Source organism: Piliocolobus tephrosceles, chromosome 12 (genome assembly GCF_002776525.5).
Source record: "Piliocolobus tephrosceles isolate RC106 chromosome 12, ASM277652v3, whole genome shotgun sequence".
NCBI classification, from domain to species: domain Eukaryota; kingdom Metazoa; phylum Chordata; class Mammalia; order Primates; family Cercopithecidae; genus Piliocolobus; species Piliocolobus tephrosceles.
This window is the reverse complement of record NC_045445.1, coordinates 833,875-861,635: the sequence shown is the minus strand read 5'-3', so window position 1 is coordinate 861,635 and position 27,761 is coordinate 833,875. Positions and strand designations below refer to the sequence as shown.

General features: G+C 39.5%; 1 protein-coding gene across 1 annotated transcript; it reads right to left on the bottom strand.

Annotated features, from left to right (window-relative positions):
• Positions 1–17,781: 17,781 nt before the first annotated feature.
• Positions 17,782–26,193, bottom strand: SMIM9 (small integral membrane protein 9). Its single transcript, XM_023193614.1, has 4 exons — positions 26,084–26,193; positions 24,203–24,443; positions 23,027–23,156; positions 17,782–18,216 (listed from the first exon to the last, which is right to left on the bottom strand). The coding sequence occupies exons 2-4, from the start codon at positions 24,342–24,344 to the stop codon at positions 18,189–18,191; spliced, it is 300 nt and encodes a 99-aa protein (XP_023049382.1). The 5' UTR covers positions 24,345–24,443; positions 26,084–26,193; the 3' UTR covers positions 17,782–18,188.
• Between the last annotated feature and the right edge of the window lie 1,568 nt (positions 26,194–27,761).

The window sequence follows — 27,761 nt, the reverse complement described above, 5'->3', positions numbered from 1 at the left end:
AGTTGTAAGGAAAATGGGTTTCCATTATCTCTTACAGTTGAACATACATCTACCCTCTGAGCCAGCAATTCTACTCCTAGAGGGAACAACTATTCCCAGTTTGGTCTGTAAGGTCTCCCTCTGTGCATCTGCAAAATATTCAGGACTAGAGTTGCCTTGTTTGTCCAGGTATGAAAACCATAGTATGCATGGCCTTGCTCCAATTTATACTCCTTCCATATTTTCTCACCCTTATCTACTTCCCAGGCCATCAGGCACTTGATCAATGGAAATCCCTGACTGCCACTGCCTTTTTCACATCTCCTGACACTTCTGACTCCTTCACTTTTCTAAAGTGAGGTCTGGGTTCTGAAATGTCCTCTACTGCAGTCACTGCAGCAGAAGCTTCTGCACTGAAGCTCATCCTGACCAGATCCATGGAGGCTCTGATGACTCCTACCACTTTTGGACTCAGGATTGAACTGTGGTGTGTGGGATCTGGCTTTCCTACTGACTACCAGGACCAAGGTAACACAACAACTCAGAGATGTGAGGAAACTAACAAACACCCAATAGGGTGAACTTTGACCACTGACAGAAATGAGACAAACACCTGTAGGCAGATCAATTCCTTTCCTCAACCATTTCAAGATGCTGTGATTCTATACAACTCATCTAGAAGCATTCAGGAAGACTGTGAAACAAGGTGTGTTTTCTTGAGTAACAGTGGCGAACTCAGTAGCACACCAAAGTATATTTTATTTCCATCCTTCCCTACCTCACTTCATTTATTCCCTCACTCTTACACCCATGGGATTGCATCCTTCACTGAAGCTTTACCACATATGTTTTGCTCCAGGCTTTGCTTTCTGCTGAACATGGGCTAAGAAAACAAGTGTCAGAGATGGGGTGGCCTCAGAATACAGACCCTCAGGATAGGACTTTTTCTATACAAATACATGGACATTAAATAATCTGCTCTTGAATGATCTTTGGGTCAACAATGAGATCAAGATGGAAATTAAAAATTTCTTTGAGCTGAACAATAACAGGGACACAACTTATCAAAACCTCTGGGATACAGCAAAAGCGGCGCTAAGAGGAAGGTTCATAGCATTAAATGCCTATATCAAAAAGTCTAAAACAGCACAAATAGATAATCTAAGGTCAAATTACCTGACTTCAAACTATACTACAAGGCCATAGTTACCAAAACAGTGTGGTACTGCTATAAAAATAGGCATGTAGACCAATGGAACAAAATAGAGAACCCAGAAATAAAGCCAAATACAAACAACTGATCTCTGACATAACAAACAAAAACATAAAATGGGGAAAGGACACCCTGTTCAACGAATGGTGCTGGGAAAATTGGCAAGCCACATGTAGACAATTGAAACTGCATCCTCATCCCTTACCTTGTACAAAAATCAACTCCAGATGGATCTAAGATTTAAATCTAACACCTGAAACCATAACAATTCTAGGAGATAACATTGGTAAAGCTCTTCTAGACATTGGCTTAGGCAAAGAGTTCGTGACCAAGAACCCAAAAGCAAATGCAACAAAAACAAAAATAAATAGGTGGGACCTGATTAAACTGAAAAGCCTCTGCACATCAAAAGAAATAATCAGCAGAGTAAACAGACAACCCACAGAATGAGAGAAAATATTTGCAAACTATGCATCTGACGACAAAGGACTAATATCCAGAATCTATAAGGAACTCAAACAAATCAGCAAGAAAAAAATAACCCCATCAAAAAGTGGGCAAAGGAATGAATAGACAGTTTTCAAAAGAAAGTATACAAATGGCCAATAAACATATGAAAAACTGTTCAACATCACCAATTATCAGGGAAATGCAAATTAAAACCATAATGAGATACCACCTTACTCCTGCAAGAATGGCCATAATAAAAAAATAAAAAAAGAATAGATATTGGTGTGAATGTGGTGAAAAGAGAAGACTTTTACATTGCTGGTGGGAATGTAAACTAGTACAACCACTGTGGAAAACAGTACCAAGATTCCTTAAAGAACTAGAAGTAGAACTACCATTTGATCCAGCAGTCCCACTACTGGGTATCTACCCAGAGGAAAATAAGTCATTATGTGAAAAAGACACTTGCACACGCATGTTTATAGCAGCACAATTTGCAATTGCAAAGATATGGAACCAGTCTAAATGCCCATCAACCAATGAGTGGATAAAGAAAATGTGGTGTATATATATTATACTATGGAATACTATTCAGCCATAAAAAGGAACAAAATAATGGCAACCCACAGATGGAGTTGGAGACCATTATTCTAAGTGAAATAACTTAGGAATGGAAAACCAAATATCGTATGTTCTCACTTATAAGTGGGAGCTAAGCTATGAGGACAAATGGCATAAGAATGATACAATGGACTTTGGGGACTCAGGAGAAAGGGTGGGAGGGAGATGAGGGACAAAAGACTACACAGTGTGGGTGCAGTGTACACTGCTGAGGTGATGGGTGCACCAATATCTCAGAAATTACCACTAATGAACTTATCCATGTAACTAAAAACCACCTCTACCCAAATAATTTTGAAATAAAAAAAAAATTTTAGCCGGGCGCGGTGGCTCAAGCCTGTAATCCCAGCACTTTGGGAGGCCGAGGCGGGCGGATCACGAGGTCAGGAGATTGAGACCACGGTGAAACCCCGTCTCTACTAAAAATACAAAAAAAAAAAAAGCCGGGCGCCGTGGCGGGCGCCTGTAGTCCCAGCTACTCGGGAGGCTGAGGCAGGAGAATGGCGTGAACCCGGGAGGCGGAGCTAGCAGTGAGCTGAGATCCGGCCACTGCACTCCAGCCCAGGCGACAGAGCGAGACTCCGTCTCAAAAAAAAAAAAAAAAAAAAAAAAATTTTAAAAGAACTCTTTAAAATAAATAATGAAAAGGACCAACAGACTTATGAACAGGCAATATAAAAAATGAGAAATAGAAAGGAATACAAATAAAAGTACAGAAAAAAGATACCACACTGGTAATTTGAAATACAGATTGAAATAATGCAAAAAAAAAAAAAAAAAAAAAAAAAAGGCAATTTCTGGCACCATGGCAGACCAGGTACCTGGATGACTTTGTTGGTGAAAACAACTGAAAATGCTAGTTAGAATATATTAACACATTCTTGAATACACTCATGGCCAAAGGAAGTCACATGACTAAGCCCACTGTCAAGGAGTGAGAAAGTATTTTCTTTTTCTTTCTTTTTTTTTTTTTTTTGAGATGGAGTCTCGCTCTGTCACCCAGGCTGGAGTGCAGTGGCCAGATCTCAGCTCACTGCAAGCTCCGCCTCCCGGGTTTACGCCATTCTCCTGCCTCAACCTCCCGAGTAGCTGGGACTACAGGCGCCCGCCACCTCGCCCAGCTAGTTTTTTTGTATTTTTTAGTAGAGACGGGGTTTCACTGTGTTAGCCAGGATGGTCTCGATCTCCTGACCTCATGATCCACTTGTCTCGGCCTCCCAAAGTGCTGGGATTACAGACTTGAGCCACCACGCCCGGCCGAGAAAGTATTTTCTACCTACCATGAGGCCAGGGCAAGGGTGTGCACTTAAAATTCTATTACAGTAGTCAAGAATGAGACCACTAGCTTTTTTTTTTTCTTCTGTTCATTGAATACAGTCACTGTGCATTTTACATACTTTCATTTAGTCTTGTGACAATCCTATGAAACAAGTACTTTTTAAAAAATTGAGATAACAGTTAACCGTGAAAATTCATACCGTGAAATTCATGCATTTAAAGTGAACAACTCGCAGGTGCAGCTAGCTCAGTCAGCAGAGCATAAGACTCTTAAAGTGAAAAATTCAGTGGTTTTTAGTATATTCACAGAGTTGTGCAACCATTGCTACTATCTAATTGGTCTTAGTCTGTTTGGGCTGCCATAACAAAATACCACAAATGGGATAGCTCATAAACAACAGGCATTTATTGCTCACAGTTCTAGAGGCTGGAAGTGCAAGATTAAGATGCCAGCAGATTCTGTGTCTGCTGAGGGCCTGTTCCTCATAGAAGGTGCCCTCTTGCTGAATTCTCACATGGAGGAAGGGGGAAAACAAGCTTGTGTGGGCCTCTTCAATCCCAAAGGCCCCACCTCTAAAAAGCCCCACTTCTGAATACCATTACATTGATAATTAGGTTTCAACATAGGAATTTGGGGGAACACAAATATCCAGACTGTAGCATAATTGCAGAACAGATTCATCACCCACGGAGACCCCAGCCCCATTAGTAGTCACTCCCCATTCCTAGTCCCTCGCAACCACTAATCTACTTTCTGTGGGACCACTAACTGAAGCTACCACAAGGGACTAATGAAAACCCTGCCCTGAGAATTCATAAGTACAAGTTGGCCCTTGCTCTGGTTGGCAGCTCAAAGTTGCACTACCTGAGTGACCTGACAAACCTTAAGTAGATAATTTAACTTCAAGTGTTTTCTTGACTGATAGCGCCCCAAGGTGCCTGGCAAAGCAAAACATGTCTTTTTGAAGGAGTCCTCATTGATACCAGACCTTAAATTCCCTACATATCTATAGACGAATAAATCGCTAAACAATTAAGGAAACAAAGTCCTGTGAGTGAGATCCAGCAGAAACTACAAATAACCAAACTGGACCAAAAACTTCAGATACTGAAATTAAAGATTAGTTAACATTAGAAAATTTATTAATCCAATTTACCATATTTATGGAGAAACTCATATTATCTCAGTAGGTGGAAAATATTCAATGTAATTCAATATCTATTAATGATTTTAAAAAAGTCTTTTATCAAATTAGGTGTAGAAAGAACCATCTTTAGCCGGGCGTGGTGGCCACGCCTGTAATCCCAGCACTTTGGGAGGCCGAGATGGGTGTATTGCTTGAGGTCAGGAGTTCGAGACAGCCTGGCCAACATGGTTAAAAACGATCTCTATGAAAAATACAAAAATTAGCTGGATGAGGTGGCAAGCACCTGTAGTCCCAGCTCTTTGGGAGGCTGAGGCAAGAGAATCGCTTGAACCCAGGAGGCAGAGGTTGGAGTGAGCTGAGATCATGCCACTGCACTTCAGCCTTCAGCCTGGGTGACAGTGAGATTCTGTCTCAAAACAAACAAACAAACAAAAATTTCCTCTTTAATCTGATTTTTAAAAACTATTTGTAAAACATCTAAAATACATACAACGAATATAGTATTGAAAAGCTGAATGTATTTCCTTTAACATTTTGAACAAGACAAAGATGCCTCTATAACCACTTTTCTCTGTGTTGTATTATAAGTTCTATCCGGCAGAATAATGTCATTTTTTTATATTGTGAAAAGTTATAACTTTCCACTCATGAACTTTGAACTGAACTGCTGTACCTAAAGGCAGTTCTAGGAACTGTGAAAAGCAGATAGTTGCAATAAATTTCAAGAAGCAATAAATTCGAAGGAGCAAAATCAGATTTTGAACAATGATCACCTTGAACCACAGCTGGCTGACCATAAAAAGGCATCAGAATGTTGAAAAAAGACAAGCTGTATGACCACTCAGCCTCTGAGGCAACCGACTTGCTGTTGCAGTACTTTTCTACTCTGAGCTTTGCCTCAGTAAAAACCAAGTTTTGCTCAAGGAGTCACTCCCTCTTCTGTTCTTCTGACTACAGTAGTTTAGGTAAAGTGCTTACCTTCCTTCACCTCTATCTAGTTTTGGTTTCCATTTTGATGCTATGAATACCCAGTACACCCAGTACCACTTGGTGAAAGTCTGTCCTTTCCTACTGATTTACCTGTCATATTATCAAGTGTCTAAATATGCATAACTCTGTTTCTAGCCTCTTCTTTCTGGTCCATTGGTCTATTTCTGTGCCTATACCACACTCTTAATTACCATAGCTTTATTAAGGTCTTGCTATCTGCAAGACAGGTCCCCCACTTTGTTCTTCTTTGGCTAGTCTTACTGTTTACAACTCCACACGTATTTTGAAATTAGATTGTCAAGTTTCACAAAACATACCTATGGAGATTTTTATCAGGACTGCATTGAATCTTTAGGCCAATTTCAGGAGAATCTACATCTTAATAAAATTAAGCCTTCCAAACCATGAACATGATTTCTCTTTCAATTTTTAGCTCTTCTTCAATGTGTGCAGACAGAATTTTATAATTCTCTCCATACAGTACCTATATATGGTTTGATTTGTTCCTAGGTATTTGATCATTTTAGATGTCATAACGAAATGGAGTCTTTTAAAATTATATTTTCTGTGTGTCATTGGTGTATAGAAATACAATTGATTTCTTTATATGGACTAACTGCAACTACAAGCATCAACATGGAAGAATCTCAAAACATTATATGAGTAAAGCAAGAAAATCACAGAATACATATGTATAGCTTAGTTTTTATAAAATTTTAAAATGGGAAAGGTTATGTGTTAGATGAAAGGATAAGGGTTGCTTTGGGGGTTAGGAGGGGCTGGTGACGGAGGGGGAGGGGAGGAGGAATTTATTATCTTTGTGGTAACTCTTTGAGCTACATACATATGATCTGCATTCTTTCCTGTATGTATATTTCAAAAATAAATTTAAAAGTTCTGGGGCACCAAGCAGAGGAACACTTCAAGAATTTTTTTAAAATACAGGCAAAATTAAATAATATATTGCCAAACATATTAACAAAAAATGTAAAGAAAAACAAGGAAATAATATTAGGGACAGAGGAAGGAGGGCTGTGAGCCTGGAATGTAAATTGGTATAACCATTATGTAGAACAATATAAAAACCCTAATATGGTTATAGTCTATAACCCAACAATTCCACATTCAGCAATTTGTAGTAAGGAACAACTTGGACAAGAGTATAAAGACTATAAAGCTATGTGTAAGGTTACTCAACAAATTGCTGTGTGAGTAGCAAGGTTCCAAATGCCCCTAACACCAAAACTCAGATGTTCACAGAAAGTGCAACTCTTCTGTTTTATTATAACTTATTGACTTCCCCCACAAGCTCCCACCTGTTGGTTAGTGAAAAAGAATTTAAGTAAATGTCACTCTGATTGAAAGTTTAGTGTAAATTGATAAACAGTCATTGCAGATAATCTCTGCTAAGAATGATAGTCTCTTTCTACCATCCGGATGTATGAGACAAAGGGTGTGTGGCTAATATGCTATGGGGAAATTGGTCCCCTCACATCAGCTTGCAAATGTGACCTGGCACCCACTGGTGTCCACAGGGATGTCTCTTGTTCCCAGTCTTTCTCTCTGTTGGTCTCTAATGCGGCCCATCATATTTTGGTTTGAGCGATGCTCTCTCAGTAGCTCCCAACTGGCAGCAGTACCTTAAGCTTCTGTCAGGTCCTCCCCCTAACTGACCACTCCTAGCCTTTTAAAAAAAGTTTTCGCCTCCAATTTTATTGAGATATAATTGACAAAATTTTATATATTTAAGTTACACATTGTGATGATTGATATACATGTATATTGTGAAATAATCATCACAATGAAGTTAGTTAACACATGCATCACCTCACATAGTCACCATATTTTTGTGGTAAGAACATTTAAGATCTTCTCTCACCATACTCCATGCAGATGGTAACCCAAAGAGAGCAGGGTGGCTATATTTATATCAGACAAAATAGACTTTCAGTCAAAATCTGTCACAAGAGACAAAGAAGGTCTTTATATAATGATAAAGGGATTGTGAACCCCAAATATCTGAGACAGGTCTCAGTCAGTTTAGATAATTTGTTTTGCCAAGGTTAAGGAGACACCCATGACACAGTCTCAGAAGGTTCTGACGACATGTGCCCAAGGTGGTTGGGGCACAGCTTGGTTTTATACATTTTAGGGAAACAGGAGACATCAATCAATCTATGTAAGATGTACACTGGTTTCATCCAGCAAGGTGGGACAACTGCAATAGAGGAGGGAGCTTCCAGGTCATAGGTAGATAAGAGACAAATGGTTGCATTCTTTTGAGTTTCTGATTAGTCTTTCACTGGATACACAATTTACAGGAATAGTCAATTATGCCTTAGTCTGGCTCAGTGCAACAGTAGGGCAAAAGAAGTAATCAGATATGCATTTGTATCATGTGAGTAGAGGGATGACTTTGAGTCCTGCCTGCCATTTGTTTCACAAGGAATTTCCTTGTGGGCAAATTGTGAGGGAGGCATGTAGCTTATTTATTTGTTTATTTATTTATTTATCTTTATAGCTATCTTATTTAGGAATAGAATGGGGGGGGACATTTACCTAATGCAGTTCCCTGCTTGACTTTTCCCTTTGGCTTGGTGATTTTGGAGAGATTTATTTTCCTTTCATATTCTCCCCTTTTCCTTTTAAAATCTTTCAGAGAAACCATTTTAGAAGAAAATGAGTCTCTGGTCTCAGCTTTTGTCTGATCTGTCACGGCTAGGATGGTTTATTCCCAGACAGATAGGTCCCACATTATTAGGAAAGCTCATTTTTAGCGGATTGTGAAGTCTCATGTCCTACAAAGGGAAAATAGGGGTAGGAAGGGAGAAAAACAACAACAAACAAACATAAATTGAAGAACAATCCTGGAAAATCGATATAGGCCATATTCCTCTGAAGTCCATACATCAGTAGGCAGGTATGAAATTGGTTTATGTATAATATGTAAATAGGTTGCTGTTATTTTCTTCTGAAGTTTAAGTTGTCTAGCTTTAGTTTACAGAGCTTTAAGAAAGCACAGCTTAATTTTTAAATTTCAAATCAGGAAAAATGGGAAAAAAGGAAAGAACAAAAAAATTAAAAACATTATTTTGGAGACTTGTAGCCTGAAAAAATTTTAGAATTCAGCCCAAACTGCAGAAAATAATAAAAAATGAAAAATGTTAGGCAAGACCAGAATCTAATAACAGGTGTACCATAGTTTATTTTGAAACATAGTTTCTCTCTCTCCAGTTCCATTTTTACTAAAGACAAATCATAGGAGAAATTCATTTGCAAAATAAGTTTTAGTCTTATTATACTTGGCTGGAGTAGTTGCAAGTCACCAAGAATAATTATTTGCCATATAGTCTCCTCTTTTTTTTTAAATTGGCTTTGCTGGAACTTTATTCCATAAGCAATCTCGGATTTGAATTTAATGTCTTAAGCCCAGCTCATGTCTGCAAATACCTATGTTAATTGGGTGAATTCCTTACCTCAAGGTTCCAAGAAAACTTGGGGATCCTGGGCCAGTCAGAAAGTGACATTTTTTTACTTACCACAGGTCACGAACCTGTATAGGGACTGCACAGGCAAGGTGTGAGGCCAGTTTTCCCAAGGGGCTTTTATTGCCTCCATAAGTCAACTTTGATTACTTGAAGGAATCTGTATTTGAAAGCATGTTATTCCAGTTAAAACCTTGCTAAAAGAACCAGTGTGTCTCCAACTGTGTCCTGTTACAAAAGAAAGCAGGTTCTTATTATACTTAGGCAAATAACAATATTGCCATAAGTTGAGAATACTCACAACTACTTTCCAAATTTTGGAGAAATCAGGTAGAGAGAAATGTGCTCCAAATTTTGTTTATAGGAATATATGTTACTCAATTGTCAAAAGCTTCAAAAAGTTTCTTTGGCTCTGAAAAACAAAAAAAAGATCAGCAATGTTTTAAGCAAAAAGTCATAAAAGGATTTATTTCAGTCTTCTATTAGTTTAGTCCATGCAGTTAACTCCTGTTCTGCTTGATATTCATGAATATTTCAGCTCTCTATGGGAGTCTTGGGAAGTTTTTCCTCTATTGTAGTGTCACAATCTTCAACGTTATCAGAAACCTGCAATCAAGAGCACCTGTCAGAGTCCTATGCTGATTATAAAACCACCTTTTGAAAAGGATAAAAATAAAACAACTGTGGATGACAAAAGTCTTAGAATAGTCATAGTTAAACACACAATTGACAAGAAAATTTGGTTATTTCTGGGGCATACAACAGTTTTACATAATAAACATAATTACTGCTGATAACATGCTAAGACATCAGAATCACAGGAATTTCATACAATTCTGGAACATACACTAATAACACAGTTATATAAACATAATCCAAAGAAGCTTAAACACTGTTTCATATTTGACAATACTTCCTGTTTGACTTTATTATATCAAATAAGCTGAATATGTCTCTTCTGAACTTCAGGGGACTAACATAAAAAATTAATGAGTACTGAAGTTAAAATTTGATTTTGGAAAGTTTGTCAAATATAAAAAGTTTAAAACACTTGATATCACAAAATAGGATCACAGGTCATTGTAAAATAAGTCATTCATTTAGCCAAAGTGATAACTCAAAGTTTTTTTTTAAAGGTGAAAATCTTTAGTCTTTGAGAGAGGAGACTTAATTTTCCAAACAATAAGCCCTAATAAAGACAGCATGAGGCCAATTAAATTTTTTTCAAAATTTTATAAACAATCTATAAAATGTTAACCATCTTGACCCTAAGATATAATTTCCATAGCCTTTTTATAACCTTTATAATCTTTTATTAAGTAGTAGTTTAATGCTCCAAGGAAACCTTGTTAATCTGACACAGGGACCCATACGCTACATCAGTGTGCCTCCAACATTAATGGTTAATTTATAGAGAAACTGAACTTATTTATCTCTCAAAATCAGCCCTTAGAATCTCATGTGCTCACCTCTTCCACGATAGTCCCTGGATCTTGAGGAGTTAAATAGCTTTAATTTCTGGCCATGTGTCCCATGAACAAAGTTTATTTTGATTGGCATCTTCTATGGGGTCTGGAGATGAGGATTTAATTGCCATCAGTATTTAATATTTAGCAGGACTTGGGGTTCTTTTTAGACCCAGTAGTCATAGCCCTGTAACTTAGTGGCACAAGAACTTTAAAAGCACATATAGAAAGTCACATGGATGTAATAACCTTAATTTTAAAAAAAGTTTTAATCTCAGTTTTTTCCCTAAGCAAATAAAAACTTAGTAATAATGACATAGAAATTATTTTGATAAAGCGTAAAATCTGTTTATCAGGCCAGTTACCCAAAGGCAAAAGACACCTTCTGCAGTGTGACTGCTGTTCCCTATGGGGAGCTTCATTTAGATAACTTCAAGTCAAAACTAATGAAATGGGTACTTGAATTAGTTAGACATAGGAAGAATGTTTCCTGGATCATAAATGCAAATTTTCAGATTCATAGAACAATTTAAAGCCAAGAGCACTGAATATTATGTTGGAAGGAAACGTTTACTTTAGACCTTTAAGATAAAACACTTTTAGCATCAGACCACAACAAACAGAAACCAAAGGAGGGGAAAAAAAGAAATGTACAGGAGCTGAAAATGAGTTGAAGGAGAGTTATTATTTCAGACTTTTAAAAGGGGAGAGAAAGCTGAAAAAGCGAGACACAATTAAAGTTGAACTCTGCATTAAAAAAATCATAATGTCTTATGATTTTATTAAGGGTAAAGCAAATACCTTAAGAAAATACCATTGTTCTAATCGATCCTTTAGTGTATAAGTGTTTTTTCTTTAAATATCAAAACCCGATCTCTAGAAAGACCATTATAAATGATTTCCCTTTAATTATAGACAACTCGATCATATAAGATTTGATCCCACATTTTTTTTTTTCTTAAAAGGAGGAACTGAGCTGTGGCCAGACCATTCATGATATGCTTGGACTTTCTGGTTTGTCTTGACCTTCCCTCTTTCTTAAATAACCAATCATTCTATTCTGGCACAACAAAAATACCATATAAGATTCTTTATCATGTAAAATTATTTTTAAGCTTTTTTACCAAAAATACTTCTTTATTTCTATACCTTTCTTTACATATCTCTTATTTCCCCGTTCTTTTTACCTTGTTTTATACATAATCTTTAAATAAGCTTTGAATTAGACAAAAATTATTCACCTTTTAACAAGAACACACACATTTTTTAGAAAAAATGTTTTCCTACAATATATATTTTTTAATTAGAAAATACCCATTTAATGAAGTATCTATTATTATATTATTATTTAACTTCAGATTCTAAATTATGGCAAGTTTATCTACAAGTATTTATCCCATCATATTTACCTAATTATTTTATTTTAATAGTTTACCTAGATTATTTATGAAAACTGCAATAGTCACCAAAGTTATTTTCCTGTCAACCATTTTACAGCTTGTGAATTTCAGGCATTTATCTGAGTTAGAATCTTAAGATTGAATATATGGTTATTTTACCAAATAATTCAGGATTTAGCTGTTTTCATTAAACCAATAATAATATCTTTTTTGTGAAAGATTACACAGGCAAAGATCATTCTGTTTTGGGTTAGGTTTATCGTTTAATAACCTTTATGACGGCTGGGCGCAGTGGCTCAGGCCTGTAATCCCAGCACTTTGGGAGGCTGAAGCAGGCGGATCACGAGGTCAGGAGATGAGACAATCCTGGCTAACACGGTGAAACTCTGTCTCTACTAAAAATACAAAAAATTAGCTGGGTGGGTGGTGAGCACCTGTAGTCCCAGCTACTCAGGAGGCTGAGGCAGGAGAATGGCGTGAACCCGGGAGGTGGAGCTTGCAGTGAGCTGAGATCACGCCACTGCACTCCAGCCTGGGCGACACAGTGAGACTTCGTCTCAAAAATAAAGTAAAGTAAAATAACCTTTATGACACGTTTTGACACCTTATAATATTTGGCAGGGATAAGTATGAAATCTCTTGATCAATAAATGCAAACAAAAATGTATGCTGACATTTCTGAAGATATTTGTAATATTACTCTACCAATAATTTTAAAGCTAGCTTATTAAAAGTTCTACTTAAGTCACGTGAGCTTGAAAAGCATTTGGGCTTATTATTTAATTTATGAGTACTCTTTAAGCCAAATTTGGTACCTTGTGGCAGAAAACATATAACAAAATACATCTACATACACGTAAACACACACATACATACTCATATAAACAAATATCCTAGAGCATTTACTTCAGATCTCTAGCCATGAGATATTAATAACAACTCATTGGTTTGCAAAAACAATAACAAAAAGAAATGGTTAGGTGCAAACAGTGGATTTTATCTCAGTAGAAAAGTTAACAACAGACTTAAAGCAGGCAGAAAAGAAAGCAGAGAGACAGGGAACTTAGGAGCTTTATAGTTGCAATCGACCTTCAGGCTCTGAATTTTCCTTGATGTAAGTTGCCTGCCAGTTTAAAATGTGCACAAGAACAGACCTAACATGTAACCAGCTGGAGTATTAGAAAATCTGGCATGCGCTTCTATTTACACAGCCACTTGCAAGTAGAGGAGCCATAAAACCAAATGGGGTTCCAAGGTGGGGGGTTGTTCTCCTTGCCTTTCCTCATTCTTAGATGATGTGTTTCCCACATTTTTTTTTTTTTTTTTTCTTAAAAGGAGGAACTGAGCTGTGGCCTGGGGTTTAATGTGGTGGGTCAAAGTGTACTGGTTGTGGACAGGACTCTCCAGTGCATCACCACTGAATCGCTTCGGTCCTCTTCTGTGTCTCAGTTTCTCTCTCCAGAGGTCTAGCACCCCTGGGAGGGCTCAAAGCTTGGGGTGAGCAGCTCCTATATGTGCTCCCTGGATGAACCTTTTAAAACTAATTCTTTTTTTTTTTTTTTTTGAGGCGGAGTCTCGCTCTATCGCCCAGGCTGGAGTGCAGTGGCCGGATCTCGGCTCACTGCAAGCTCCGCCTCCCAGGTTCATGCCATTCTCCTGCCTCAGACTCCCCAGTAGCTGGGACTACAGGCGCCCGCCACCTCGCCCGGCTAGTTTTTCGTATTTTTTAGTAGAGACGGGGTTTCACCGTGTTAGCCAGGATGGTCTCGATCTCCTGACCTCGTGATCCGCCCGTCTCGGCCTCCCAAAGTGCTGGGATTACAGGCGTGAGCCACCGCGCCCTTCCTAAAACTAATTTTGTTGGCAGTTCCCTGTAGGTCTACTGCACATCAAAGGGAGGCAACCCCCAGACACTCCCACTTGGCCTCCAGTCACTGAGGAGCACCTTTTTTGACTGGGAGGAGCAAAATGCCCTTTCTCTTTGGAGTTGAGGAAACTCAGTCTCATTTGTCTATGAAAGTGACAGTGCAGTTCCTTATGCAAATATGCAGACAAGCCAAGGGACATTAATTTGGGGAGGAAAGGCAACAGAGAAGACTCTTTAGAATGCACCTCTGAATTAGAATTGAGATCCTAAACAGCTTCCTAGGAGGAAAAAACCCAGCCAAGACCACTTTCTGTAAACTGTCCTCGGCCACCTTTAACTGTAGCTCTTGTCTGCTATTACACATGCCAAGGTCAAATCCTCTCACAGCACAAGGTAATCTCTGGTACCCCTGATACAGGACTTAAGAAGAAATCACTCGGGCAGATAGTAAGGGTATGGGGTAAGGTTTTTGTGTTTAATGAAAAGCAGCCCCAAATCATTTTCTAACAAAGAGCAGCCTGTAAAGTCCAGCTGCAGACATAGAGAGGCAAGATGGCTCCAATCAACTGGAAAGTCCATTTGCATAATAATATTCAGCTGGGGCCACCAGCCTTCCCGCATGCACCATGTAAACGTCATACCTGATCGAACCAATCTGTGAGCCCTATGTAAATCAGACACCACCTCCTCAAACCTGACTAAAATTTGGCACATCCACCAGCTGCTGGTCCTTTCCACTGGGAGACCCCTTTCTCTATAGAGAAAGCTGCTCTCTTTCTCTTCTGCTCATTAAACCTCTGCTCCTAAACTCCTTGTGTGTGTCCATGTCCTAAATTTTCCTGGTGCATGACAACGAACCCCAGGGTGTATACCCCAGACAACGTAGCCACTTCACCCCCAAAAGCCAAAGAGATCAGGTAATGCAATACAGGAGAGGAGAGCTTTAGACCTAAGAAGACTCTGCCCATGACTCTTGAAACTCCACAAAGAAAACAGAACACCCCCAGAGGAGTGAATGGTGCCTTTGTCCTGAGTTCTTTAAAGGGTTAAAGTCATTAGATGCCTTCTTTAGATTCTTCTTGGTACCAAAGATGGCGAGAGGAGAAGGAGGAATAGGGTGGAAGAAAAGTAAATGAAAGAACAATTATTTTTTAAGACAGGGAGCAAACACACAAAGCAAGTGCATGTTTGGTCATTTTTTCTCTTTTGCAGCTGCAAGGAATTTTAGCCAATTCAGAGATACTTTGTTACCCATTATTTGGAATTCTCATTCGGATTTTACCAAGTCCAGTAGAATTGGCCAAATGTGATGGGAGAAATACTGGAACAAACAACAAAAGAACCCCAACAATATGATTACTGAGTCCTCTAATGGTAAGGAGAAATTAAGACCAGCTGACTGTTAACCATAACTTTAGCCAAGACAAAACTCCAATTCAGCTTCTTACCTAGGAGTGGGTCTCAGGCTGAAGACTGCTCTCTACCATCCCAGAAGCAGGAAAAAACTCTAACTCACCTTCCCTGTTGGAAGTGAGCTCAAATTCCAGAATGCAGTTATCTGCCTTTCATTGTCATGGAAGCAGGAAAACTTGCCTTCCTTGTTGGAAGCAAGCAAAACTCCAGAAAAGTAGTTGTACAGCAAAATAAACTTCAGATCTCAACCAAATTTTGGGAGATGAGGGATTCTCTGGAGGGAGAGGAGCTCCCAGGCCTCAGCAAATTGTTCTATTGGTTTGAGCTCAAGTTGGTACCAAGTACTGATAGGAGATTTGTCAAAGGTCAGGGCCACCTCCACTCAGTCTCTTTGTGGTCACCAAATGTGTACCTTGAATATCTGAGACACGTCTCAGTGAATTTAGAAAGTTTATTTTGCCAAGGTTAAGGACATGCACATGACACAGCCTCAGGAGGTCCTGATGCCATGTGCCTAAGGCTTGATTTTATACATTTTAGGGAGACATGAGACATCAATCAGTATATGTAAGATATGCAATGGTTTGGTCCAGAAAGGTGGGACAACTTGAAGTGGGGAGGGGGCTTCCAGGTCATAGGTAGATAAGAAACAAATGGGTGCATTCTTTTGAGTTTCTGATTAGCCTTTCACTGAATACACAATTTACATGTGAGAGCAGGAATAGTCACTTATGTTTTAGTCTGGCTTTGTGAAACAATAGGGCAAAGGAAGCAATCAGATATGCATTTGTCTCGTGTGAGCAGAGGGATGACTTTGAGTTCTGCCTGTCCTTTGTTTACAAGGAATTTCTTCATGGGCAAATTGTGAGGAAGGTATGTAGCTTTAAAAAATATATATTTGTAGTTATTTTAAATAGGAGGCAGGTTTGCCTAATGCACTTCCCAGCTTGACTTTTCCCTTTGGCTTGGTCATTTGGGGGAGATTTATTTTCCTTTCATGGGGTCAATCCATCAAGAAGACATAACAACTGTAAATATATATATATATATGTATGCACCCAACATTGGAGTAGCTAAATATATAAAGCAGATATTTACAGAACCCAAGGGAGAAATTGACAGCAACACGGAGACTTCAACACCCCACTCTCAACAGTGGACACATCATCCAGAAAGACAGTCAATAAGGAAACATTGGACTTAAACAAAACTTGAAGTCTTTTCGGAGTTCACCTTGGCTTGCCACAGCAGGCCACATGACAGGCCATGTGGCAGCCCACTAGATCTCACTCAGCATCAATTAGAATATCACTTCACTTTTTCTTTCTCTTTGCATTTTCTCTGTAGTAAATTCCTAACCTCCTGCAGTTTTCTCTAGCTCAACAAATGACAACCCCATTCTTTCATTTACTCAGGCCAAAAACCCGGGAGGCATCCTTGAAGCCTCACTCTCTCTCTCACCTCATCCAAATCCTAATCAAATCCCATCTGCTCTCCCTTCACATCCCTCCTCTGATCTAAACCTTCTGTTGGCCCCTGCTATGGCCCCCAGGAAGAGCCTAAATCCTTTCAATGGGTCACAATATCTGCTCTGCCCCTAGCTTAATCTGGTTTCTCTGCTACCACTCAAATATACTAGGGATGCTCTTGCCTCAGCACCATGTGGCTGTTTGAAGGATCTGAATCCTCACATTAGCATGGTGGCTCCACAAGAGCTGGGCGGGGTGGGGGGGAGGGGGGGTTAGATAGTGCCACTGCACTCCAGCCTGTGTGACAGAGCAAGACCCCATCTGTTTGTTACCTGTCCAGTGTCTGTCTCACAGTAGGTGATCAACAAGTGTCTGTTGAATGAATGATTTCAAACTCAGAACAGCAAAAAGGAAAAGCAAATTAATATATCTATTTTTTGAGACAGGGTCTTGCTCTGTCACCCAGGCTGCAGTGCAATGGCAGTATCTCAGCTCACTGCAGCCTCCACCTCCCAGGTTCAAGCAAGTTTCCCACCTCAGCCTCCTGGGTAGCTGGGATCACAGGGGCGCGCCACCACGACCAGCTAATTTTTGCATTTTTAGTAGAGATAGGGTTTCACCATGTTGGCCAGGCTGGTCTCCAACTCCTGACCTCAGGTGATCCACCCGCCTCAGCCTCCCAAAGTGCTGGGATTATAGGCGTGAGCCACTGCACCTGGCCAATAATTTTTAATAATATTACCTGTATTACATTTATAATACTGAATAAATAGAAACACCTTAAATAATTATTACATAGGGAGGTGGTTAAATGACTCATGTCATATCCACTACATTAAAAAAATCTCATGTTTAAATTAGTTTGGGAAATGCTATATATTATACTTACTTGTGGAGATTAATATTAGCCTGTTAAAAGTTCTTAAAAGTCCTGGAGCAAAGAAAAATTGGTTTAAATGTGTTTAATCCAGCATTTCCCAAACATAACTGACCACAGGGCCCTCACTGTTTTGTGACTTTTATTAAAACAGAACTATTGTTTCACAGAACAGACTTTGGAAAACTTGTAATACATATATAGAAAAAAAATTGAAGGGAGGTACATCAAGATGCTAATGATGTTTATTTCTGGGTGCTAGAATTATGAAAACTTACTCTTTTCTCTGTATTTCTCAACTTTTTTTTGCAATAAATATGTGTTACTATTATAACCAAAACAGTAATAAGGATATTCACATTTTAAAATTGCAACTTTTGAAGGAGAAAATGAAGGCAAAGATAATTCAAGTTGGAAGACAATTTAATTTTAACTGATAGATACTTCCTCATTTTAAGCAGATAGCAAATGCCCCACTCTTTTGGAGTCCAACCGGAGAGACCACACGTGCTCTGTTGAATCTTCTAGTTCTTCACTGGATTGGGTCAACTACAAGAATGCTGGGAAAGGAAGATAAAATGGTAAATGCTCTGCACAGAGTTACTATGTAATTATATCCCTTTTTAAAAAATTGGATTTTTCACCACTTTTTCTCTTAATATGAACCAAATAATTCCATACAAACAAAATACTTTGATGAAAAAGCAAAATAAGAATGTGTTTCCAGTACAGTGGGGCTTGGAGGTAGTGGTATAAGTATGGTTAGGTAGTTTTTCTTCTTTCGTTTTTAAAGTATCTTTTTAAAAATGAACTGATCAAACAATACAGCTCGTTGTAGAAAGATCAGAAAGTGCAATTAGATGGGGAAAGAAAAGTTAACACCACCACCAATAATAATAAAACAGTCTACTCACTACCACAAGGAGATAACCAATGTCTAATACTTCGGTAAGGTTCTTAGAGGCTTTCCCCCTATATGATTAGTTTTTAAAAAGAAATTAGACTAAACTATGTATCTTCTGTTATAATCTGCTTTTTCCACTCAATGATATTTCATGACTATCTTTTTTCTTTTCTTTTCTTTTCTTTTTTTTTTTTTTTTTTGAGACGGAGTCTCGCTCTGCCGCCCAGACTGGAGTGCAGTGGCCGGATCTCAGCTCACTGCAAGCTCCGCCCCCCGGGTTCCCGCCATTCTCCTGCCTCAGCCTCCCGAGTAGCTGGGACTACAGGCGCCACCACCTCGCCCGGCTAGTTTTTTTTTATTTTTTAGTAGAGACGGGGTTTCACCGGGTTAGCCAGGATGGTCTCAATCTCCTGACCTCGTGATCCGCCCGGCCATCATGACTATCTTTCCATGTAATTATTCTTAGTACTCATTGTATGAATGTGCAATGCTTTCTTTAGCCAGCCCCAGACTGATGGACATTTAAGTTTTCATTTCTTCACTATTGTAAACCATACTAAAAATTCCTTGTACACATATCTTTGTGGACTTATTAGAGCCTGTCAGTCCTCCTGATTGCCACCTCTGCTTCTGGAATGCTGGGAGATTAGCCAAGCTTTCATGTGCCTCAGGTAATAAGCAGCTAGCTTAAGCTTTCATTACAGCTGCAGCTAATGGTATATACAGGTGAGTATAGAGGAGGAAGAATGAGGCACAGAAAGACTGTTTGCAATCCTCACTGTGAAATGTCTTAATTAAAAATCAACAAGTATTACTGAGAGTCTACTATGTGCCCAGTACCAAGTCCCAATTTTTCCTGGGAATTGATGTGTCCTTTATGACCACAGACTTCAGTCTTCTTTAATTCCTGCAACACTTAAAAAATTATAACTTGGCCAGACTCTGTGACTCATGCCTGTAATCCCAGCACTATAGGAGGCCGAGGCAGGTAGATCACGAGGTCAGGAGTTGGAGACCAGCCTGACCAACATGGTGAAACCCCATCTCTACGAAAAAGACAATAATTAGCCGGGTGTGGTGGCGCGCGCCTGTAATCCCAGCTACTCAGGAGGCTGAGGCAGGAGAATCGCTTGAACCCGGGAGGCAGAGGTTGCAGTGAGCTGAGATGGCGCCACTGCACTCCAGCATGGGTAACACACTGAGACTTAATCTCGAAAAAAAAAAAAAAGAAAAATTTATAACTTTTTCTTCTGTTGGATTATTTTGGTTCTCTTAATCAAAGAAATCATTCTGTGCCTCCTATATCTACCATTTCTTTTCTAATCTTACTTTCACCAAACTGTTTAATACTGCTTGCCTATGTAATCCTGTTTTCCATATTTTCTTTCATATTTTGTACCAATGTCTCTCTTTCTTCATGGTTCCTCATTTTGGTGATAGTTTTACTTTTTGTCTTTTACATTTTTCTTGGGATTTTCCATCTAATTTTCATCTTCTCCTTTTTAGTATACCTTATCTGTCCTGTTTTATTTCTGCATATAGCTTTTATTATTATTATTATTATTTTTATTGAGATGAGGTCTTGCTATGTTCCCAGGCTGGTCTCGAACTCCTGGCCTTAAGCAATCCTCCTGCCTCAGCCTCTCAAAGTGCTGGGATTACAGGCATGTGCCACCATGCCAGACCTTAGCTATTATTTTATATTTTGTATCAAATGTTTTGAATTTATGGCAATATGTTAGTACACAGTTTTTATCTGCCCTGAGATATTTTTCTAGTGAGTATTCCTCATCTGCCATTTCTTGCTTATATGTTTCTTGTCTTTTCCATATAGTAACTCAGTATAGATCTGGTGCTGTTTCCTGTTGAATGAGATAAACTCTTATTGGACCAGTTATTTACAGGAGATTTGCACAAGTCACCAGTGCTATACTTTAGACTAACGAATTATCTTCATGATGCTGAGGTATGTGTGAGCTCTTGTAGCCTTTACTTCTTTCCAGCCAAGTGAGAGCAGCAGCTGTAGGTCTGAGCATAAAGAAGTTTCAGACTTCACCTTCTTGCCTCAACAGACTGCTTCTTAAAAATATGGCTTGCCTATATGCTTATTCATTCAAATTTATCTGTTAGGCTTCTACTTGGTGCCCAGTTGGGTCCAGAAATGTTTCTTTCACTAGTTAGCTTGCTTGTTCCCAGCAAGGGCTTATTGGCTTTTCTCTTCAGGTTAAGCCATCTACTTTAAAGAAGGAATTCTTTTTGTTGGCATATAGTCTGCCTTATCTTCACAGAAGTCCCTCTGAATGTGCATGGTTAACCAATACTTCTGATGCTTTTGATGCAGCTTACCTGCCAACCACAGTTTGAGTAACAGTGACTTCAAAGATGTGGAACCAGACATATCTTGATTTGAGTTCCAGCTTCCTTGGTTGGTTGCTAGGTATAATATTCAGGGATATTCAGCTGCTATAACAAACGGTCCTGAGGTCTTAGTAGCTTAACACAATAAAATTGATCCTTCACTCATGACTCATTCTGATGTAGGTTAAGTTCTCCTCCACGAGGTGATTCAGGGATCCCAGCTCCTTCCATCATGTAGCTTCACCACCTTAGAGTCCTTCAGTTGAAGCCATGCATATGTGAAAGAGAGAGGTAGCATGGACACATGTGCAAGACATTTTATGTCATACATGCCTTTTGCTCATATTTTACTGGCCAAATCTCAGTACTGTGGTCCCAGCCTAGTTGGAAGGAAGGTTGGGAATATAATGTTACTCTGTGCTTGGGGAAGAAGGAACAGGATTGCTGAACAAATAGCCAGTCTCTGTTACAGTCTGTCTTTCTGATCATCCAGTATCTGTTTCACTTTTCTTTTCATATGTGGAACACAGCCACCCTGTCATGCATATGGAAATATTCCACCCATATTTCCACTTGAGAAAGGCCTTATTTCCCTAGCTGCTGAGAGTGTTGTCAGCAGAGAGCCTCTACCTGTTAGCTCATTCAGAGTCTGCCTCAGCTGCAGAGAGCTTCCATGTACTTTCTGGGGGCAGCCCACATCCAGTGAATGATTGAGGTGGGGTTAGAGAGGTCCAGCCATTTCAGCCCTGTGGGATAACTCTGATGGGGCTGACTGAGTCTTTGTTGGGCTTGCAAGACAGTTTGATTTCTCCCTTCCACCCCGTATCTTCCACAGGCGTTGATCATTAATAATACTCTGAATGCCAAATTCTGGTCTCCCTGTCTACTTTCAGAATACCTGACTTGTGGCAAACCCTTTCCTCAGGACTAAATCTCATTCATCACTGTATCCAGCTCAAAGTCCAGAGTATCTGGTGATGCTGAGTTCTCTCAAGTCTGGGGGGTGGCTCTGCTTGGTTAAGTGACCTGCTCCTGATCTCTACAACCCAGAATAACGATGGAACAGGAAGAGGATAAGCACCATAAACATTCCCATATGAAAAGAGGAAGAACGAGAGACACACAGCAGTCATTGCTCTGTGGCAATCCTGGAGTCCTGGTGGGTAGGCATCAATTAGGCCCAAATCCTGCTTTCAAAGGGTGGCTCTGTGGCCCTTTGTCCATTCTCTGGGAGGCTCTTCTGATCCATTATTCTTCTGAAGCAAATGTTGGGACCTTCAAAGCTGGTGTCCTTCTTTTTCATGGAAGGTTGGAGGCCTAACTATATTGTTCACAACTGATGGCTTATTTAGTTCTGGCTTATGGTTTCTCTGGCAATAAGCTTCTCTCAAAAGCTTAGCTGTCATCTAATCTATTTGCCTCCAATCAGTTCAATGTGCCAGTAACCACATCTAAGGTTGCTTCCTAGACACAGTTCTTGATCCTGTGATCATTTCGAGGTTACAGGAGCCATAGGTGATGCCACACCCTTAATCTGATCTTTATTCTCAGCCACTTTCCTTAGATTTTTGAGCTCTTTTAATTGCTTTCTTTCTCTGTCTTTCTAGCAACCAGCACACAGACAGGCAAGTAGTCATTTGTTGGTAAATACTGACTGAATTAACAAAATTTAGCTCAACTATTTTGTTTTCCTCAGGATTCTTTTGGCTTCATATGATTTATGTAGATAAATATTATGGTAAATTTTGAGGAAATTGAGAGCACAGCTAATTACATATTTTCTATGTATAGTTCTTGAGCCACAGGGAAGAACAATTAGGAGTTAATAAAGTTGATAAAAGAAATGACCAGTTGTAAACACTGGTCATTAAATGTGACCTGTCAGTCATTGGTAACAAATGGAGCAAGTTGGAGGAAGTAAAAGAGAAAGTAGAGAAGACATTTTAAAAAGGGGTTGCATGACCTTTCACAGTTTTCCTCTCAGAATTGAATTTCTTAACACTTTCCCTTAATTACAGATATGCAGGCTGGTGAGCAACCTGTTTCTGTTCCCGCCCCCCTTCACGTTCCCTCTCTCCTCCTCATCTCTTCTTCCCGCAGAAGCTTACGTGAAGCAGCAGAGGATCCCCATTAGTGCTGAGGTGAGAAGAAAAGCAACAATGGCTGCTGGAGGTAAGACACTCTTGATAAGTTGCCATAAGTAATCCCTGAAGTTGTTCAGCCAAGACCTGTCGTTACCTGCAGAAAGAGCATAGATGTTCATTGAGGAGAGGTCAAGTAAATGATAGGGCTGGCGTTTGAATCCAAATTCAAGTTCAAATAGTTGTCCCAGCACCCATATCCCAGAGCCCATATCCTAAACTACTTTGCTGTGCTGGCTGTAAGATGTTCAAAGGGCAAACATTTTGTTTTTAAAGTATCCTTAGATGGATATAATTTTTTGCCGCCTTGTAAGTCAAATAGGATCAATAATTGTTGTTTCAGATACCTTAAGGGTTGTTTTGAGTATATTGGGTACTTTTTGAAAGAGAAGCATGAATTGATAACAAGAAAGTCTTTACTAAAGTGTTGCTGCCTACAGTATATCTGGGAGTCCTGCAGGAGGCTGAGGGGAGGGAGTATCCCAGGAAGAGAAAGGAGAAGGCCACCAGCCCTAAGAGCAGAGGAGGAAGGGGCCAGGGCAACTGGAAGAAGGACCTCTAGGGGGAGTTTGCTGATCAATGTAAGGCTCGGGCTGTTGGGTCTTTTCATTAGCAACTGGGGGAGGAAGGTACAGTGCTTTGACCCTAAAGAAAGAAGTAGGGGAAAATGAAAGTGTCTGCAGCACGGAGTTGAGAGGATTCACCACTAACCAGCAAGACACTTGAATAGCATGTGTGTGCATGTTGGAACCTAGATTGTGGATCAGTGGACCATCAGGTTTATTTTCAATTTCACCTCCGTTGTCAAGTCTTTCCTGACCCCTCCCCAAAAACAGTTTAAATGATCCCCTTGTCCGCTGGGACATTGATCATGCTCCATGGAAAGTTGGCATCTATGGCTTTGTCTGCCTATCTGTGAGCTCCTTCATAACAGAGGCTGTTCAATTCCTAATCCATGTAGTTCAGAAAAGGACTTGGTACATAGTAGGTAGGTTAATGCTTGTTGAGCTAAATTGAACCAAACCATAATAGTTTGCTTTCCTATGAACATTCTTTTTAAACCTGAAATTCATTTTACCTGACCTAAAACATGAATCTTAAGTCCTATGAAGAAAGGAACATTCATCCTAACAGCAAACACACCCCCTGAGCGTGGTTTCGATCCTGTTTTTTCTTGTATTCCCAAGGCAGACAAAGGCGAAGGAGAGGAAGCTACTGTCTCCAACAAGAGGCAAGTTAGAGAGCACGGCAGAAATCCAATTAGCAGCAGCTTCTGGAGTTCCATGGACGCCCGCCTTCAGCTGCGGCTGAAGAGATGGTAATCCTAGCTCACTCTGCCAAGGAGAGATGTCTTTGTCCGTAGCTCTTTCCACAGAAACTTTGTCTGAAAAGTTAGACAATGATGGTTTAGTTCATATTCCAAAAATCTTCTCACCATCACGAACATAAGGATAATTGACTGACTTACACAGGTGACTCCTGAAAATGGTCAGTTTCCAAAGCAAAATGTATCCCCTCCAAGAAAACAAAACAAAACCTTACTATGCTCTATCGGGTCAGATACCTGACATTCCCTCCTACCCCTGATACCTTTTCAATCGTTCCCAACTCAATTAGTAGAAACTGTTTCATCTGTTCAGGCCAAAGAAAGTATATTCACATTGTTGTGCAACAGATCTCTAGAACTTTTTCAACTTGGAAAACTGAAACTCTAAACAGCTCCTCATTACCCCCTCCCCTCCAGGTCCTGGTAACCACCATTCTACTTTTTGTTTCTATGAATTTGACTACTTTAGATACCAAATATAACACATTTCTATATATCTATATATTTTTAACTCCATAATATATTTTATATATTCAAGTAACAAACTTTTATATTGCTTTAAAAAGTAAATGTTTGTTTAGATTTACATATAATGACTCTTCTTTTTCTTTCATACACTTTATCCATCAGAAAAGTCTAGTCGCCTTTACTCACAAAACGTATCCAGAATCCTGCCACTTCACACCACCTCCACTGCTACCCACCATCATGTCTGTCTTTCTGCTTCCATCCTTGCCTCCCTTAAGCCTCTTCTCCAGTGAGTGGTCAAAGAGATCTTGGTAAGTTGTAGGTCAGATTATGTCCTAGTTACTGCTGGCCACATACCCTACCGGTCTCCTCTTGATCATCACTCCAACTTAGCCTCATTTCATTTTGAACAAGCTAGGCGTGTTCCTACCTTGGGGCTTTTTCACTTGCTCTTCCCTTTCCAGGGAATGCCTTTCCCCCAGGTATTCTCAGAATTTATTCCCTCACCTCCTTCGGTTACTCAAGTATCATTGTCAATGAGGATTTTCCTTAGATCCCATTGTTAAAATTGACCACCCTCCTACAAACTTCCTAATTGTCTTACCTGCTTGATTTTTCTCCAAAACCTCATTAGAACCTAGTAGAATGTATTTTACTTTACTTTATTATATGTATCTCCTGAATATAATGTAAGCTGTATGAGTGCAGGGATTTTTGTCTGTTTTGTTCACTGCTAAACAGTACCTAGCACATAGGGTATCCAGGTGCTCAATAACTATTTTTTGAATGAATGGTGACTTTTGGCGGATATTGTTCCCACCCGTTTTTCATTTACTACATCCAACTAGAAAAGCTGAAAAAGCTGAATCCTCCCGTTCTCGGCCATCCTTGAAGTTAGGCTTGGCTATGTGACATAGCTCTAGATAATGAAACATAAGGGCAATCTGATGGGTAGCTTTTGGGAAGGCTTTTTGCTCTCTTGATAAAAGAGATGGTGCTGCCTTGAATGTTGTTTAAGAAATGTTGCCTGAAGTTGCTCTGACAATTTGAAGCCACTAAACTAACACCTGTAGCTCCTCACCTCTGGACTGCATGGTATGAGAAAAATATACTCTTATTTGAGCCATTATAATTTGGGCCTCCTATTACTTAAGACATTTATAACTGATACACTCACCTACTGCTTGCTAGGGCTTAAAGAGACCCACATCCAGTGGGAAACCACTTACCTGAAAATGGACTTAGCACCACGGAATTCAAAGAAACCAGTGGAATTAGGCCTTAGTCTTTAGAGGGCAGACGTCTTCAGAAGAAGCTGGTCAGTCTTCTCCTTAGGTCTCTGAAGTTCCAAATAGAATTTCATGACTCCTTATGAGATCATCGATTACATTTAACTCTCCCCCAGTCTCCTTATTCGACAGCTAAGCACACAAACATCAATTTCTGTCTATGTATAAACATCTGTGTTATACCAAAACCCATCCTTACAGTAGTTGTATCCTCTTAGGCTTGAAGAATTCTAAGATATTTTATTCACCACATGGTATCTAACTATGCCTTATAATAACATATATATAGAACTTCAATAGATGGTAAATATGGCATTTCATATTGGGGAAAAAGACATTATTTAATATGATGTTGGGTGTGAGCCCTTTGCCATGCTATGCAAAATAGAAATTCTAGATGGATCAAGGACTAAACAAAAATAAAATCATATATAAAATATGACATTTTCTGTCATACTTTTATGATAGAAAATTCTATGAGTGGATATTTTTATAATCTTGGTGCAGAATAAGCTACTCTAAACATGTCATAAAACCCAAAGCCATAAATGAAAATACTGATAAATTTATAACATAAAAATGTAAAGCTTTCATATAGCAAAACATTGTTTAAAAAAGATAAAAGATTAATGACAAATTAAGTAATTTCACAGCATATACGACAGACATTCAATTAAGATTGTTAATGTACAAAGAACTCTTACAAACTAATTTAAAAAAAATAGTTCTGGCTGACGCCTGTCATCCCAGCACTTTGGGAGGCTGAGGCAGAAGGATAGCTTGAGCTCAGGAGTTTGAGACCACCCTGAGCAACATAGCAAGATCCTGTCTCTACAAGACATTTAAAAATTAGCCAGGTGTGGTGGTGCATGCCTGTAGTCCCAGTTATTCTGGAGGCTGAGGCAGTAGCCTGCCTTGAGCCTGGGAGATTGAGGCTGCAGTGAGCTATGATCATGCCACTGCACTCCAGCCTGGGTGACATGTGGGGCTTACAACCTAGATGACGGGTTGATGGGTGCACCCAACCATCATGGCATATGTATACCTTTGTAACAAACCTGCATGTTCTGCACATGTATCCCAGAACTTAAAGTTTAAAAAAATGCAAATCAAGTCTAGGCAACATAGCAGGAGCCTGTCTCTGCAAAATATAAAATATTTTAAAAATGTAAAAAATAATAGTTATCCATAGAAGAACTGGCAAAAATGGTATCTCAGTTAGGGGTCTATCAGAAAACAGGGCTACCAGGAAATACATAAAATGAAAGTTTTTGTAGAGTCCTCCAGTCTCCCCCAGTTTCTTGCTATGTCATGATAGAAAATCACGGAGTGGCTTGACCATTCTGTGACCCAGCCAGCAGGCCTGAATGAAAATTGGGACCTTGAACATTCCCAGGCACTGATAAAGGTATCTAGGTTGTGACCCAAAACACTGAAAGAAACTGGAGGATCTACTTCCAAGATGGTGCACTCACATGACTATTGCTAGGATGACCAAAAGTCCCAGCTTGCCTGGGACTCAGGATTGGCTTCATGGGAGTTTGATCTATGCCGGTCCACAGGGCCCCACACCCTGAGGAGCCCTATGTTTTGTTTGCTCTGATGTCACTGTCTTGAA